The sequence below is a fragment of the Carcharodon carcharias genome, chromosome 6, assembly GCF_017639515.1.
Source record: "Carcharodon carcharias isolate sCarCar2 chromosome 6, sCarCar2.pri, whole genome shotgun sequence".
In the NCBI taxonomy this organism is placed as follows: domain Eukaryota; kingdom Metazoa; phylum Chordata; class Chondrichthyes; order Lamniformes; family Lamnidae; genus Carcharodon; species Carcharodon carcharias.
In genome coordinates, this window is record NC_054472.1 from 150,421,433 (window position 1) to 150,439,662 (window position 18,230).

Sequence of the window (18,230 nt, forward strand, 5' to 3'; positions counted from 1 at the left end):
GAGTAGGCTGTGGGGTGTTGGTTTGGGATTGGATTTGTCTTTCTTGTGGATAGGTCATACTTGGGCAATTTTCCACTCTGCTGGATAGATGCCTGTGTTGTAGTTGCACTAGAAGAGCTTGGCTAGGGTTGTTGCTACTTTCAGAGCTCAGGTTTGCAGTGCCCTACAGCTGGAATGTTGTTAGGGCCCATAGCCTCTGCTGTATCCAGTGCTAATTCCATTCTGAAAATTGACAATCATCAGGCACACACAACCCAACTGGATACCATCCTCAACTGATAAATTTGCTGTATAGCAATTTGAATTGGTGAACCGGAGATTATGAGTTCAAATCCTAACAGGTTAAGTTGTGAAATTGAATTCAATAAATCTAGCACCAGGAAAAATAACTGTAAAGGCTGCTGGACTTCAGGGGAACCCAGCTGGTCCTGCAGGGAAGGGAAACTACACTCCTCTGTGGTCGAGCCTGTGCGTGCTTCCAATTTCACACTGTGACTTTTAATGCCCTCAAGGTATCTAGGGATGGGCAATAACTACTGTCTTGCTAATGTTGTCCAAACCAAATTAAAAATTGTTACACCCCCCTTCCCTGCTCCCCAGGTTCAAAGTGTTTTAGCAATGTTCACTGACATTACAAAATAAAGTAATAATAGGACCTGTTTGTGTTATAGTTAAACACATAAAATCTCACTGTAATGGTTTACATATCAGTTATAGAGATGACCACCAATAGTTGAAGGGAGGTGAGAAGAGCTGGATTGAGTGGTAAGTAGCTTCTACTTGTAGGCCAGGAGAAGCAGGTGTGCTCCCCTGGCCCACCAAGCAAACCTATTAGCATTCTCAGTGATTGTGCCCTCCCTCCTTCCCCACATGTATTCCGATAACCCATTAATCTAATAGATGCCCCCTCCACCCCACGCCCCCCAATATCCTCCACAGGCCCCACCTGATTGTCTCTCCCTTCTCTAAGCTCCCTGACTAAAGACCAGTGCCACACGCTTACTGGCTTGATCTGGCTGGCTACAGCCAGGAAGTAGATTTCAAATATTGGGTCCTGCTGTTAATTGCCACAGAACCTGAGGGGAAATCCATTCTTCCTGGTTCCCTGACTGCAAAATTGCCTCTCTGTCTCCTCATAAACGTCGGGGTCGTCATGTTTTCTGGAATCTCGGTGGGTTCCTGGATAAGGAGCCCCTCTAAGTGCAATGTTCTTTCTTAGTAAGCTCTCTTATAAGTATTTTTAAAATGTTCCAGAAACAGTTGGGTGTTTGTGTGTCTGCCAGTTTGTGCGTGGCTACCTCCCTGCCTCTCTTTCTTCCTTCAAAATGCTCCTTAAGACTTACATTTTTCTGCCCTCATATCTCCTTATGTGACTCAGTGCCAGATATTGTTTTATAACACTCCTTTGAAGCACTTGGGATGTTTTACTATGTTAAAGGTGCTACATAAATGCAGGTTGTTTTTAAATGTATCTAAGCATGTGACTATTATGCTATTTGGAGCTCAGTAAACTTACGTAAACAGTTACCAAAATCAGGGGAAATCAGTCCCTGTAGGGTTTTCTAGTATTTTTCTTTCTGGGCTGTGGAACATCTGATGGTGAGATTTGGCTGCAATTGAAGAATCTGATTCGAAACAGATGGACTATCACATCATTCATTCTTGCTTGTTGAATAGAAGGCCCAACAGCATGATGTTCTGCAAACATATTGGCAAAGTAAACCAGTATTGTATTAATGAGTGGAAAGTATGTTTTGTTTAAATGCAGGGCTCGACTAATCTGATTGTGTTTTATAACATCTGCCATTATCACAACTAAAATTAAATGCAGCAAGTTTGGGGGATGCGAAGTGGCTGAGATGGGGGCCAAGTCTCTGTATTTTAAAACATTTTGCACTTTGTTTTCTGTGGGTTTCTTTTTTTATGATTTCCCACTCTCTGATAGCACTGACTCATTATGGCTACTAGCAGTTCTTGGGAACAGGATCCATGTGCTCATTCTTCTTGTGTGAGCACAGCGAGTGTTAGCTGACTACTTCATTGCGGGGGAGTGTTAGAACCAATCCTAGTTTCTTCGTCTCTACAGTTTGTTTCTAGTGGAGTTATTTGATCATGCCAAGAAATTGGAATACTGGTTAATTAACTATCCCCCCTCCCAAGTTCAGGGGTGCTGAGGCCAGCTATGGTAGCCCCACCATTGCCTAGATGAGATGAGTTAACATTGATTGGAACCTGGATCTGCGACCTTCTCTTGTTCTACGACTCGGTCACTCACTAGATATGGAGGGAAATCTGCTGTCCTTACCCATTCTGACCATCTGTGACTCTAAACACACAGCAATGTGGTTGCCTTAACTGCCCTTTGAAATAATCTAGCAAGCCACTCAGTTGTCAAGTAGGCACCACCACTTTCTCAGGGGCAATTAGGGAAGGTCAATAAATATTAGCCTTACCAGCGAAGCACATGTCCTGTGACTGAATAAAAAAATGGACTAACCTCAATTCCATTATCCTGCATTTGCTTCAATTCCCTGATACCCTTAATTAACACAAATCTATGTATATTGCTGAAAGAAGAGACATGCCATTGAAGCTTTTCATTTTGCAATCATCAGGACAGACCCAAGGTGTTGAATTCGAAAGGCAGCAGCAGTTTATACTGCATGAGAAAAGGGTGCTGATTGGTTGGCAAGTCAACTCTGGTTGAGGCGTTGCTATGGAGAATGCACCAGGGAACTACTAACCCCATACTTGTATTTAATTCAAATAAGCCGCAAAACCTGGATGTGCTTTTTTCAGAGGACAGGTCTCTCTGCATGAATATACGTAGCCCCTAGCAAGTGTAAGTGAGCCATGTTGCGAGCCCGACTGATAATCTTAAATTGGTTGTTAGTGTAATTCTTAGCACACTCAGGATTGTTCTGCAAGTGCCATTCTGCTTCCCAATATGTACAGGTGGGACCTGTGCGTAAGAGGCCAGAAAGTAAAATTTCGAGGGCCTCAAGCTTCAGAGGCGCTGGTGGTTTGCGATCCCCTTATCACCTCTCCTTACTCGAACGACTCCCACTTCCAGTTAAAATCCACCCTACTTGTCACTTTTCTTTTCTGTGGTTATTCTTTCTGTCCAGAGGCCTGGAAGTGTTACAATGGAGCCCTATTTCAGCATAGCTGTTGTCTAAGTCAGTCTCTGTGGTTGACAACTCCGGAAGTCCTATTGCTGCATAATTGCTGCACAAATTTGGATTACTCATGTCTGTGCAGCTTGGAAACGGATGGAAACTAAAATAAGATCTTCATAAATAAATTCTCTTTTGAAAAAAAACAGAGGATTTGTTCTTCCTCCATAACTTTTTCTACTCCTTAAAAGCAGCAGCTCATCCAAGTTCTGTGTACACAGCAGCAGCCTGGTAATTGGCCTAACTGGCTATTTGAGCCCACACAAGTGCATGTTGGCAGCTTGTTCAGGTATGGGGTACTTCACATCCAGTCTTGCTTCAGTGACCAACACACAAATGGGGGTTGATTTTAACTCTGGGGCAAGAACATGGCCCAGTGACCTCCTGGCTTATCTGGGAGTGGAGCGAGGAAACTGGATGTGTTGTGTGCTGCTTGCTGACGCCCTGATTGAAATGGCTGAGAATTTGATGGGAGGTGACTGCCTGACTTTTATAATTGAGCAGTTCAGAGGTCAAATGCTGGAGACTAGGGGAACTGGATTAATATAGCTGTTATGATCCCAGTTGATATTACGACTGGACAAGTCAGATCCCTGGGTGGAACTTGGCTTGATAGATCCTAACTTTTATTTTTTGTTTAGAAACCTGGAGGGAGGCTACTGAACAGAATCACAGGAGTCTGCTGATGAACTTTTAACAAAAGAATAAAACATTTATTAAACAAGAAAATGATGAACTATATTATGCTACTCCTCTACCTTCAGCCATACCTTTACAGATATATACAGATTTGTAAGGGTAACACAAGTTACAAAACCTATCTTATGCTCTAATGTTCACAGTCAGTATACAGTCCATGTAAACCAATTGCCTAGATGTGGTTGGACACACCACACTCCAAGATCAAGTGACAGATGCCGCCCAGAAGCAGATGCTATAGATCTCTCATCACCTCCCCCCAGACACTCGTTACACTGTGAGTCAACTAGTCTCACAGAAACACTGCCTTTCACATGAGGGTTTCCAATCTCCACTCTCGAAGAACTTGCCTTGGAACCTTCTCCCAAACGATGTATTCTCTTGGATGTCTTCAACAGGGATCCACCCTCCCCCAAGGTTTCAATCTCTCCTTCTGATGTTCCTCCCCCCTGGATTGCCATGTGCATTCAAGCTTCGTTTTCCATGCACTTTCTCAAATACTCAGCCATGCCAACAGAACACTACTGCTTCACAGTAAGGAGTCATCCACCTTTGGCTATCTCCTCAGATCTTCTGGCTTCTCACAAGCCCTCTTTGTTCCAGTCCTGCTCCCTGCAGTTCTCTTTTAACTTGGAGCCTTTTCGTCTGCTCCCCAGTCTTAGCTTCACTTAACAGGGCCTTTTTTAGATTCCTGTTTTTTTTCCTGTGATTAGAAGTTCTTCATGGAACCCCTCTTTCTGTCTTCTGGTTTTGGGCCGTTTGTTTTGAGATATTTCTGTCTTCACCCTGGGACATCCACATACCAAACTGAATTAAAACTGCTTTCTATTTCTCCTTGTCTCTCTCTGGGGTATCTCTCTCTGGACCCCTTTGCCAGGCAACAGCAATTTTTTTTATACCTTGTGTTTGTTTGAACTTCCCTAAACTACTAACCCCCTTGGTACCATAGCTCTTCACTTCAAGAGTCGTAAAACCTCGTTAAAAATGCAGGCTATACAAAAAGGGCCTCGGACAGAGAAAACCTCTAAATGAAACTACACCCAGGTTTCAGCTTTTTAACACACAACACACAAGTAAAACAAATTAAAGCTATAGCTTATTCCTAACACGCACAAATACGAATATAAATTACTTAAAACTGTCTCTAGTTCTTAATATAGTGTTCTCAGGATCACTGGATTTCACCCCTTCCTTGGATTCACCTAGTTCTGTTGAAGGGTCATGAGGACTCGAAACGTCAACTCTTTTCTTCTCCGCCGATGCTGCCAGACCTGCTGAGTTTTTCCAGGTAATTCTATTTTTGTTTTGGATTTCCAGCATCCGCAGTTTTTTTGTTTTTATCCCAAAACACTTTACAGCCAATGAAATACTTTTGAAATGTAGCTGCTGTTGTGCTGTTGGAAATGGGGAGCTAATCTGCACAGAACAAAATTCCACTCACAGCAATATGACAATAACTAGATAATCTGTCCTTGTGGATACTGGGGATAACTCCCTTGCTGTTCTTCAAAATAATGCAATGGGTTCTTTTACGTCCACTTGAAAGAACAAACAGGCTCTTGGTTTAACATCCCATCTGACGGTCAGCACCTCCAAATGTGCAGTATTCCCTCAGTACTGCACTGGAGAGTTAGCCTTGATTTTTTTTTAAATGCATGAGTCCTGGAGTGGAACCCAGAACCTTCAGTCTCAGAGGCACATTTTCTACAAACTCATACATGGTTGACACTACCCCGGCAATAATAGCAGATCAGGAACAGAATTAGGTGTGGGGTGGGGGGTATTCAAATCTTCCTTTTGGGCTTGGACTGCTCCTTCTGTGTCAGAAGTAAGCTTTAAGTAACTTTTAAGAAACTTTCTAGTGCACTCTTGGTACTTGAAATGGCCCTGATGGCTTTGGCCTGACAGTGAAGCAACCACTACTCTGGCGCTTAGCCTCATAAGAATAGCATTTGGCCCCCCGAATGTCCTCAGAGCTTGATCTGCATAAATTAAAAAGAACTCCATCAACCTCTGGCCTGCAATTTAAAATTGCAGTCAGCCAGTTCAAAGGAGGGAAGCAAATGGGTATGTATGCTAGATATGGAAGAATGTTGACATTTCTCCACCCCACCAAAAATGGGCTCTGCATTTGGAATGGCTAGAATACCTTCAACAGTAGAAATCCTGAGCAGAATTGTCCCACCCTGCCAGCGGCGGGTTTCGTGGTGGGCAAGAGCGGAGAATCCAGCAGCAGGTAAAAAGTTGGAAATCCACCAGTGTAAAAACAGTTTGCATTTCCCCTGATGGTGGGTTAATGGCGGGCTAGTTGGTTAATGGTGAGCTGGTTATCCTGCTGAACGCCATTTGCATTCATTAAAATTTCATGAATGCTCATTAAAACAGCTGCTCGCAGAAATCTTGACCAGCCTTCCAATCGTGTGTCACACCAGCAGGAACTTACGTTGGCTTCAAACCCAATTGAAGAGGTGTGGCATTCACAAGTCAGGCCTCAGTTCACTCATAACCTAAAGGTGAGTGCAACATACATAGCCTTCCTGCCATAGCGCTGCGCAGTCTTGTTGCGATGAGCGCCTCACTGCTGGGGCTGTAGGGTTGGTCTGTTCCTGCTCTTTGCCTATGTTGCCCCGAAGAACATCACTGTGCTGCGGTGCTCATGCAGGCCTCCACTTTCAGACAGTGACCAGCACTGCAGCCAGGGTTGGGGAGTGCAGGGGTCTTCTACTCCCGGTGGCTGAGGCCATTGTCCACAAGGACACCACTGTGCGGTGGTAGTCAGGCAGAACTCCACTTTCAAAACTGGTACTTCAATTGGGGTTGGCTATGAAGTGAGGGTTGGGATTATGAACACAAGGAAGGCAGTAGAATGGCAGTGAGGGGGAAGGGCGAACAAGAGGGGGTCTTTTTGGGGTCACTCTCTAAATTGTTGTGCCTGGAAGGGTGAACAGGAGTCTGCTTAGAAAGGAGGAAGACCTCCTTGTGATGAAAGCCACTGAAAGCCAATGGCTTCGTTAGCACTGTTAATGAGCCACTCAGAACTCAGTGGCTTCAGTTGCTACATCTCAAGAGTAACACAGAGGAATGTAGAATTTGGGAATGCAGGCAATAGTGAAGGAGGCACGGCTGTATCCAAAATAGCATTCCATCATTGTAGGCCTGTCACGTGTTCACCGGATTTGACATTCCTCACGGGCCAAAGTACATCCACTCATTGATGATGCGCAACTGAGTGGTCATTAATATGCCACATTAGAGATTGGAGCACAGAGTTAGGCCAAGTCACTCATCTCAATTAAACCTTAGAATCCCTCGCAAGGCTCAAGATGTTAGGTATCTGCAATGGCATCTTGGTCACCTTGATTTGTGTGCTAGTGTCTCAGGGACAAGGCAGCATTAGCTGCCGTGCAAGTAGGGCAGGAAAATCTATGAACCCTTACAGTTTCCATATGTGTCATCTTCTGAGCTTCACTTTCTTGCCCCTTGAATCATTGATGTCTTCAATATTTTTTTCAAAGAGAAGGCAAAAGCAGATATGGATCCAGAGCTCAATGCTGCCTTTGTCAGGTTCTAATGCAGTGGAGGAGGCGAAGGAGGGAGAGGCGTCTCTGTGTGCAGCTCCAGCAGGAGGGACATGGTCAAGCGGAGCCAGAGCATGAACAGGAGGGTCAGGAGGAGAGACCCAGACAACAGGGGTGACTCGCCAGACCTGAGGTTTATCGTAGAAGAGCTTCCTATTAACAAATGAGTGAGAGGCACTGCCATGCACATCTGCACTTGTCCCGAGCTCTGGTACATCACATATGCCATGTTCTTTGTGAAGACCTGACGCTGCATGAGGTTGGAGGGTATCCTCTGCCGGTGGCTTTGAAGTTGACCGCAGCGCTCAATTTTTTTGCCCATGGTTCTATCCAGGGGACCCGTATGGCATCTCTCAGTCCACAACACATTGATCACAAAGGAGGTCACAGGTACCCTTTACAGGAAGGCCCATCATTATGTTAGGTTTGCTCTGGATGAAGATAGCCAGGCTGCGAGATTTAGCGGCTTCACCACTATCTCAGGTTTACCCGGAGTGCAGGGTGCAATACTCTGCACCCATGTGGCTTTATGGACTCCATGGCAGCAGCCCCTAATGTTTATAAACCACAAGGACTATCATTCCATCAATGTACAACTGGCGTGTGATCACTGGAAGCACATACTGCACGTTTGTGCACGGTACCCTGGGAGTTGCCATGACTCCTACATCCTCAGTCGCTCCCAGATGCCTGAGATTTTTGAGGGACCATTATGTCTGCAGAGATGGCTGCTTGGGGGTAAGGGGTACCCACTGAAACGCTTGGTGGTGACACTGGTGTGTCACCCTTGGAGTTGTTCTGAGGAGAAGTACAACTCACAGCTCCGTACACTCCCTTATAGAGCAGATCATAGGGGTTCTGAAGATGTACTTCAGATGCTTGGACCGCTCGGGTGGCTCACTGCAATACACTCCTGATAGCGCTTCTCTCATCATCGCAGTGTGTTGCTTCCTTCGCAACCTGGCAGTGCAAAGTGGTGATCCCCTGCCAGAGGATGAACTGGAGGAGGATGAGAGCCCATTGGAGGATGTAGATCCGGAGGCCCAGGAACCTCAGGAACTGGAGGCTGCTGAGGGTCAGTATGAGCACACTCACACTGTGGAGGAAGGAAGACATGGGAGACATGCCCATGATACTTTAATTGCTGACAGGTTCCAGGAAGAGTAAAGCTAAGTAAGGACATATGCCCACATCACCCCTAGCCCTCAATGCAATTCCCTTTCATCTCAGGGGATGCCTGACCACTTGAGGTGAGAATGATTCCTGCATTCACACTTGTGTGTTCTGGCTTCAAGAATCGCCAGGCCATGACCTCTGCTTTGGTCCATGGTGCCCTGTGAGTGAGCTCACTTTGGAAACTGAGCGTCCACTGAGGTACAAGAGCTATGCCAAAGAAGACTTGAAGCTTTCGCCGCCATCTAATGATGCAAACATTGCTGCGGCTGAGAAGTGGACAAGCTTCGGGACTACCTTCTCCCGTGCATGTCTTTTCTTCCGCCGGTACCACTGAGGAGACACACATGCTGCTAGAATATCAATGCTGATGAGCTGCCATCACTCAGTGGTGTTCCTTGAGGAAGAAGGGTTAGAAATGCTTACATCACACACTTCTAATAAAGATTTAAACACATCTCCCTGAAACACACAAGGGTGTGGAGACTAGTTCAACTGAGCTTGACATCACAGGAATGTGAATCTCACAGTGGGACACAATCACTGAGTGAGAGGAAGACTAAACCTCGACATAAGAAGACTCCAATGTACAAAGTCACATTGCCTTCTTTGCCCAAAGCATTCACATAACCATCAAATGTACAAAAGTGCAATTTCTTTACATGTATAGCATACCCATGACCCAAAAGCAACATCAATTTTCTTAAACTTTCCTAACCCTACTGCCAAGCCTAGATGCAGCCCCGACATCCACAGCAGAGGTGGAAGCAGCCTGCCGACTACTACGTCCTGATGTTTGTGATGACCTTGGTGATGTTTTCTGAGGGCTCGAGGCCTGGAGAGCCCCAGCCTGATAAAGTCACCTGCTCAGAGGCAGAAGTGCCTTTGGCGGCCTGAGCAGCTGGAGTAGATGGGCTCACAGGCAGAGGGGACTGTGAGTGGATGCACACCCTTGGAGTGTCCTGAGAGGAGGCCCCCGGGGTTTCCGGATGACTTTCATCCACCCTGTGGGTGGCTGAGGGCCCTGGCCTGAGCAATGCAGGAGCTGATGCACCTGTAGGGAGGTGAAGTTGCCTCATCCCCATGTCGATGCTACCCACCAGGGTGTGTGGCCATGGAGTGCAGGGTCAAGCACAAATCCGGCAAGGCCTGCTGGACCAAGGTCTCCACGGTGGTGGCCAGCCTTCCCATGGAGACCTCAAAGCACTTGTGTGTTGGAGCCAAGACATCAGACAGAACATGACAAACTCATCCATCGTTTGCTCTGGTCTGCTGATTGACTGTCGAATCTCTGCCTGATGTTCCACTGCCTGTTGTTACATCTCCAGCGTTGATTTGGCGGCTGCTTCCGGAGACTCATTATCTGGCTCGGATGGAACAGGTGGCTGGTGTCCAGCAGCCCTCCGAGTGCCAGAGACCTGGGCTGTCCCTGCCTCTGACTGCTGTGAGGATGTGTCATTGAGGTGTTCCCCAGAAAGTGAGCTTGAGCCTAATCTACAGCTGTGCCGGACCGACGTGTGTGTCTCTGAGCTGGTGGAGGGTGTGTGTGAGCGCCGTGACAGTGATTTGAGAGCTTCCTCTTCGGACGTTTTCTGGTGGTTTGGACTGGTGCTCGATTGACTTGTGGGCCTTGAACTGTTGGTGCCTAGAAAATAGAGTTTCAGTTCATGACCATGGGCTGGATAAGACTGCATGTGAGTCACTGTGATTGACAGTATTTGACGAAGTGACAAAGCTGTGATCTGTACTAGGTTTCTGGGAGAGGCCGATCTCCCCTTCCCCACAGGAGCGATTCCTATCCTCTCCAGCCAGCTTGGCAGCCTCCTTGAACTCAGTGAGGGCAATGATGTTGGCTGTCCCTCCCCTAGTCTGCAATCTTTTGTGCTTGTTGTGTGCCAGCTTGACCTGTATGAAGAAGAAGAAAGGCATGTAATGAGAAGGGATGGAGCAGAGATTGGGTGAGATGCATGTTCCCTGTGTGTGTTGAGCCCTCCCCAAAAGGACCAGAGGATGGAGTGTGAGCAACATGATAGATGGGATGGTATTGATGCGAAAGTCTTGGTGAGAGAACGAGTGGTGAGAGAACGAGTGCTGATATGTGTCCCCAGCTAATGGTTGCATGAGATCTCCGAAGAGAGTAGCTGTTTGAATGTATGATGCCATGATGAGAGTTTTATATTGGAGGCAGTTGAAGGATTACTTACCCTGGTGGAGCGGATGAGATCATTCATTCTCTTACTGCATTGGATGGAATTTCAGACATGGTTGCAAACCGTGCTGACCTGCTCTGCGCTGGCCTCCCAGGCTGGAGAGGTGAGGCTGCTGTGCTTCCTGCACCCATCCCTGGGATACAGGACATGCCTGTGCACCCGAACTCCTCTGATTAAGGCCTGGTGGGTGAAGTATGGTGCAACTGCCTTCTTGAGGCTTTTGGTTGGTTGTCTTGTAGCTGGAAGACAGTTGGGCTCGAGAGAGTAAGATTATGTTGGACTGGCATTTCAATATGGTGCCTGACCTTCGGCCCCATCAGCTGACAGCCAGTGGTTGAATCAGCTTCCCCCCCCGCTAGGTAATTCGAACTGATACTTGCCTGTGCATAATTAATGAGCTTCTAAGTGCAGAATCAAGCACGGATTCCCACCATTCCGGCCAGCTGAAACTGACTGCCACTGCACTTGGCCTCATAAATGGAAAATTGTGCCCCCTGACTGTCCCCCATCCCCTCCCCTCTCGCAGTTTAGCTTAGCTTCACAATTATTGCACGTGTCATTGTTGTTGTCCCTCGACTTGAAGATGATGTATACTAAGAGTTGTGAGTTTCTGCTATGGGTCTTCATGTGACTGAACAGGCCACAATTCTTGGCCTGCAGACGCTTGGGTACATGGGGCAGGATTTCTCATGAGGTATTGGGCTCCGAAGTGCAGGATTTGATTTTTTTCTTCTCTACCACTGCTCTGCCTCATCATTAAGGCATTTGGACTCGATGCACCTTGCAGCTTGATGGACAAGTTGTTGCCATTTTGAATGATTTGTCATGTGCTCTTTCCAGTCATTAATGTCAATGCTGTTGCACTTCAAGAAGAGCTTCTGAGTGTCTTTGAAGCGTTTTCTTTGTCCTTCACTGGAACACCGGCTGTTTGAGAATTGAGAAAACAAGACCTGACAGGGGAGACATTTTTTGGCCACCCGGGCAGTTGATTTTGCAGGAATTTTGCCAGAATTCCTGTGGAGCTGGCTTCAAGAAGGATGCTAGCCTTTGTTTGATGGCCCTCTCATTGAATTGGAGGAGGCATCAGAAATATTTCTGATGGAATATCTCTAGTGCTCTTGTGTGTCAAGAAATCCAGACTTGCTTCATCGTTAGGAGGCTGGGAACTACTACTCCTAGCATGCCTCAGGAGTTTCCCCATATGCGCTAACTGGGAGCAGGCTGCAGTACAGCGTTTTGAAGTTCTCAGGGCAGTTGCATGAACAGAAAAAAAAATGTGGTGTGAAAACCCCAGTCATGTGACTTGGAGTGGAGAGCCATGGTTCAGAAGAGTCCCAGGGAGAGGCCCCCCCCCCACCTCCAAAAAGGTTCTGAGAGAGAGGGGACAGGGAGTGGTCTCAGTTTTTTTAAAAAAGGAGAAAGAGTGTCCAAGCATAAAAAGGGCTGCGGTTGGCAGACTAAGTCTTGTGGGCTCAGAAGTTGTTCTAGCAATTGAACCAGGCTCAGGAGACACTGTGGTGATCAATAAAGGTCAGCAGCAGGCTGGTGTTTCTGTGTCCTGGGCCATTAGGTCAAATGTACCCCTTTGGAGCAGTAACATTCTGCTTGATGCAGCTGAAAAGCTGAAGTTGTGCTTGTGAGTTGGTTCTGGAGTTGCTGACTTGGGACTCTAGAAGAATGGATTCCTGGGAGAAGAGATTTGAATCTTGCGAGGTGAGCAATCGCTGACACCATCCAAGTTGGAGTGACTTTTGGAGAGAATTCCAAGGCGAGATCTTCGAAGGTAAAGACTGGAAAAACTTGTGAAAGAGATAGACAAGTTTCAACGAGATTGGTTGACTCAGTGTTTACAGATGTTTGGAAGGGTTGTTAAATCTGTGGAATATGCCTTGGTCGCATGTGTCATTTATTGTGCAGTGTGTTGTGTTCAACCACAGTTTTCTTGTTATTTCCCATATTTACCCTGAATGTTAGCATGTAAGATAGATATTTTAAATTGTTTTATCGTTCTGACCTTGTATGGTAAAATATATTTTCATTTTATTCTCTTAGCAAAGATCTTGAATCTCAAAATTGTTCCTGAACCAGATCTTAGCAAAAACTTAGGGGTCTGGTCTAGGATCATAACATGTGTCACTGAAGCACAGTTCAGGTCTGGCTGCAGTACAGGAGTATGGTGATGAGAACTGAGTTGATGAGTTCTCCATCCCTTCTGCTCCTCCAGTTTTGCTTAGCATCACAATTATTGCACTAGCTGAAGCCAGAACAGTCCATTGATGGACTCTGGAACATTCCTGGTCACCATGGCTTAGTGCCCTTACCATTCTTTAAATAGGCATTGTGATGTTGTTTACAATTATGAGTGAATTTTATAAATTAAAATTAATCTATCCCATGCTGTGCCTATTGACCTTTGTGCTTGAATTCGCAATGTTCATTCCAACTGAGCAAAACTCATCCAGAGGTGTGAATTTGTATAAACAGCGTATATTATACAGTGTGCATTTGAATTGTTATTCTGAGAACTTAGTTGCTGTTTTTCCAACACCCATTGTGTGTTTGATGCTGAATTTCCACTTTAATTAATATAACAATTAAATGATATGTCATAATTCTTGCAAAGATGTGGCTTTATCACATCACATCTTTGAAATGTGTCTCAGCACTTCACATAATGAAGTGACGGTTTTTAATGCACCAGTCTGCTCCAATAGTGCCAGGTGAATGACTAGCTGATCTGTTTTTTTGTAGTATTTGTTGAAGGAGAAATATTGACCAGAATATCCGGAGACCTCACTGATCTTTCAATGTTAATCCCTAATCTTGACGAGATGGAGTACTTTCTCTCACTTCCCATCTTCTGTTGTTCTTCTATCTAATGACTGAAGAATATTTAGTGGCTGAACTATTTTGTTCCATGCTGGCCCTGACCCACCTCCTAGCTGTCAGATAAGGAATAAAGGCATATGGTTGACTGAACCTGAAGCTAGCAGTATGCAGTAGAAGATGCTCTTAAGTTGGAAAGGGTACAGGAAACTTTATAACTAACCGTGCTATTCCGGAGCTACGAGCGTATGGAAAATTCTCCCTTCCCGACACAACCATCCCTTACATTGGTCTAAAATCCATGCTATAACATGCAATATTGATGGAAATTCTCTAAATACATGGTCATTATTAAAATGAAAATCTTTATTTTAAAAAAATTTATTTATAAACATATTTTTAAACAAGATTTTTGTTTTGTATGCTGTACTTGATTAATTGATATATTTTCATGTTTTTTCCCAGCAGGGTGACCTCATAATGGGAAGATAGCCCAGAATTTGCTACTTTGACGCACATAAACCTTGTCCTCATGTTGACAGTAAGCATGGGTAAGTAAATCATCCTGACTGCTTCTTCCTTTATTTACAAACTGTGAAACAAAATCTGTGCTCGATGGGAACACACAGCAGCTTAGGCAGTGTCCAAAAGAAACAAAAGTAATTTAGACACTTGGTAGATGTCACTGCAGGGTTATAGCAGTGAAGGACGCTCATCATGCCTACTTTGTGAGCAAAGGATTGGTACTCTGGTAGAGGTCAGTTGGGCCAAAATGTCGTCTTTATCCTAACTTTTCTTGAGGTCTCAGTGCAGTGATCTGTTTTGTTTTCTTTTGTTCTCTGCGTACCATTATAATGATTACCTGGTTGTAAACAGAGCTGTCTTTTGCATGTACACAGTACCCTTTTTTAAATGCTTTGCTTCCATCCGATTTTGGACTTAACCTAAGCTAACAATTTAGTGCAATGTGCTTTTGTTACACATCAGGTACATACTATGATTTGAAGGTTTGATATTAGGGAAACAGGGTCCCCTTGGTGTATGGGTGAAAATGCTTCTGTTAAAAACAAAGATTCTAAAGCAGATGTAATTAGTTTTATCATTAGGACTTCAAGAGTAAAGATTATTTAACAGTGTTTCTTGTGCTGAAATTTCTGAAAACCTACTCCATCTTGGAAGTGTAGAGCGATAGGACTTCTGTTTGTTCTAGTGCTGTTGTGTTAACCCTGCATCAGATTGGCACAGACTCTTTGTCATTGTAATGGTCATGCCATTAGAGGCAGAATAGAGTTAGTCAGCTGTCCCATCATAGGTGGGTTATGGGGGTGTGTGTGAGGCAGGTAATTCACTTACATTCTGCATTCACCCTGCACTGAGTTTGGGCTGCAGTTTGCATGGGGCTGAAACCCAACAGATTCATGCTGTGCCCCAAGTGGGATCTGACTGCTTTGTTGTGCTCTTTGACTGTCTCTAGGAATTTGGTCCCCATGTATTAATTCCACGTAATGAACAACTATAATCTCCCCTTCAAAATCTGAGATGTCACTGGAGTACATTTTGTGCTGAGGTGATGTACTGTTGATTACAATGTTGTAATTACTTGAAGCTGTAAAATAGGAGCAGTGAACAAAGGCTGTATAAGCATAGCATTAAAGATAGTAGTTTTCCTTTAAAGTATTGGTGATAATGCAATTAATAATGACGATGCTGATTTGAACTCTTGTTCACTCTCACATGCCCCCTCTTGCTAATCCACTTACTCCTTTGCATGTGCACTCTCTCACTTGCACGTCCACTCGTAATCTCTTGCACAGCCACTTTCACTGCCTCTTAAGCATGCTCGAGTTTGCACTCCCCTGCCTACCTGTTCACTCTCCTTTGCATGTGTGCTCGCTCGCACTTGTACGTGCGCTCGCTCTCCCATGCAAGTGGTCTCATGCTTGCTTATGTTTGCATTCTGCTTGTTATCCCTTGTATGCCCGCTTGCTCTCCTCTGCACTGTCCCTTGTATCCCTGTATGTTCTCCCTTGCACCCCTGCGTGTTCTCCCTTGCCTGTCTGTTCACTCATCATAGCAAGTGTGCTTGCTCTTCCTTGCTGAAATGCTCAGTTTCCTTCAACATGCACTCTCCCTTGCCTGCCCGTTGGCTCTCCCTTGCCTGCCTGTTGGCTCTCCCTTGCCTGCCCGTTGGCTCTCCCTTGCCTGCCCGTTGGCTCTCCCTTGCCCGCCCGTTGGCTCTCCCTTGCCCGCCCGTTGGCTCTCCCTTGCCCGCCCGTTGGCTCTCCCTTGCCCGCCCGTTGGCTCTCCCTTGCCCGCCCGCTGGCTCTCCCTTGCCCGCCCGCTGGCTCTCCCTTGCCCGCCCGCTGGCTCTCCCTTGCCCGCCCGCTGGCTCTCCCTTGCTCGCCCGCTGGCTCTCCCTTGCTCGCCCGCTGGCTCTCCCTTGCTCGCCCGCTGGCTCTCCCTTGCTCGCCCGCTGGCTCTCCCTTGCTCGCCCGCGGGCTCTCCCTTGCTCGCCCGCGGGCTCTCCCTTGCTCGCCCGCGGGCTCTCCCTTGCTCGCCCGCGGGCTCTCCCTTGCACACACGCTCGCTCTCCCTTGCCTGCCTGCTCACTCTCCCTTGGATACGTGCTCGTATTCACCCTCTCTTGCATGTGTGCTTGCTTTCCCATGCAAGTATGCCTACACTGACTCTGCCTTACGCTTGTGCTTGCTCACGCCTGCATGTACACTTGCTCTCTCTTACACACCTGCTTGCTCTTCCATGCAACCTGCTTATTCTACCATGCAAACATGCTTGCATTCGCTCCCCCTTGCATGCCCGCTTGTTCTTCGATGCAAGCACGCTTGCAGTTACTTGCATATATGCTCACTTTCCCTCACATGCCCGCTCGCTGTCTATTGCACCTCAGCTTGCTCTTTTTATGCCTGCTTGCTCGCCTGTTCGCTTTCTGTTGCACACATACCCACTCTCCCTTGCATGTGCACAAGCTCTTCCTTGCACATGTGTTTTCTTGCATGAGCAAGCATTCATGCTATCCCTTTCACATGCACTTGGTGTTCTCTGTACGCTGCTCACTCTTACTTGCATGGGCGCTTGCCCCCTCCCTCTTTGTTAGACATACACTCGCTCTTGCTCACGTGCACTTGTTTGCTGTTGCTTGTTCCCTCACTCACTCTCTTGCACAAGCCCTGATTCTCTTGCTCTCTCGCTCTCTCTTGCAACAGCTCTCGTTCTCTCTCTTGTACATACTTACTATTTTGCTCTCTCTCTCTCCCTCTCCCTTTTTCTCGCTCTCTCATACGTTCTCTTGCTCTCACTTGTGTGTGCTTTCGTTCCCTTACACCAGCTCTTGCTATCTAGCTCTCTCTCTTGTATCAGCTCTTGTTCTCTCTCTCTCTCTCCCTCTTTTTTCCACATGCTGTTGCTCTCTGGAACATGCACTTTCTCTCATGTGCAATCTTCCTCTCTTCTGCTTGCTCTTCCTCATGAAGCAAGTGGTCCTCTTGCTGTTGGCTGATCAATTAACCAACTTCGGCATCAGCTTGGCTTTAATGAAAAATGTTGGTTGGTAAATATATCAGTAGCTGACCATTGTTGTGCCATTTCCAAAAGCAATGCAATAGTGACCAGAGTGTCTTGAGATACAAGCTAATGCAGATTTCTAGTGTGGCTTTGTCTTTTCTCTTCTACTGTAATTTTGGTTTCAGAAATATGGTACACCTCCTGTAGCGATGAATAGAAAATGTTTTATATTAAAAGTTAGCACATCACACTGCAACATAATGTTTTCAATCAGGTTCTATTTCAAGATCTATATACCATCTACCTATCTTTTAATAGTAGATCTGATGAGAACCAAATTGCCTTGAGAAGAACATTGCTCTCCTCAACCTGACCTTTTCCAAATAAATTTCCGCAAGGCCATCTTCCTGAGTACAGCAAGCTGTTCTTCCCATAGCCCAAATCATGCCATACATTATGTTACTGACCTGAAACATTTCACTTCAGGTACATGACACCTCGTTATACTTTTCTTCATTTAGAAACTTTTATTACTGATACTTAAATGATGTGAGCACTTCTCCTCCCTCCAATTATTCTTCACCTCGCCTGAGGGTAGGGAGTTATGCCACACTGAGAATTCTCCAGCCCTTGGCCAGAGTGATTGTCAACAGCTCATTCAACTAGCGGGTGAGCTGACCCTGCGCCTTCTTCAATATTTATTTCATTAACTTATGACACACAAATTGGAGTACTTTCTACATTTTACACCGTAATCTATTTATCCAAGAGTGAATGTGAACACATCCTGCAGGACCAAGGATGGAAGCCAAAATCTTTGTTATAACAGCAGCAGAATGGGAAGTGGGATCAATTTTAAAAGATAGCAACCTCCCAAAGGGATGGGGCAGAGTCAGTCATGGAAAATGTTCTATGTTAAATTTATGCCCTCTGTCAAAATTCATCAAACCTCAGAAACTACAAGTGAATAATTCAATTTTTTGCATTTTCCCTGTTTGTTTTAATTTAAAATTTCTCACAACTTTAATACTTGTCACATCTTATAC

At 45.7% G+C, this 18,230-nt stretch overlaps 1 protein-coding gene across 4 annotated transcripts in view; it reads left to right on the forward strand.

Annotated features, from left to right (window-relative positions):
• map3k22 (mitogen-activated protein kinase kinase kinase 22) overlaps nucleotides 1-18,230 on the forward strand; it is a 169,278-nt gene that overhangs the window by 22,242 nt on the left and 128,806 nt on the right. For 2 of the 4 annotated variants that reach the window (XM_041189494.1, XM_041189497.1), the window contains exon 2: nucleotides 14,128-14,213. In XM_041189494.1, the coding sequence (XP_041045428.1) occupies nucleotides 14,195-14,213 (19 nt within the window). In that variant the 5' untranslated portion in view covers nucleotides 14,128-14,194. Of the gene's footprint in view, nucleotides 1-14,127; nucleotides 14,214-14,400; nucleotides 14,420-18,230 lie in introns of those variants that run through there. The other 2 variants (XM_041189496.1, XM_041189498.1) reach the window with 2 other exon arrangements.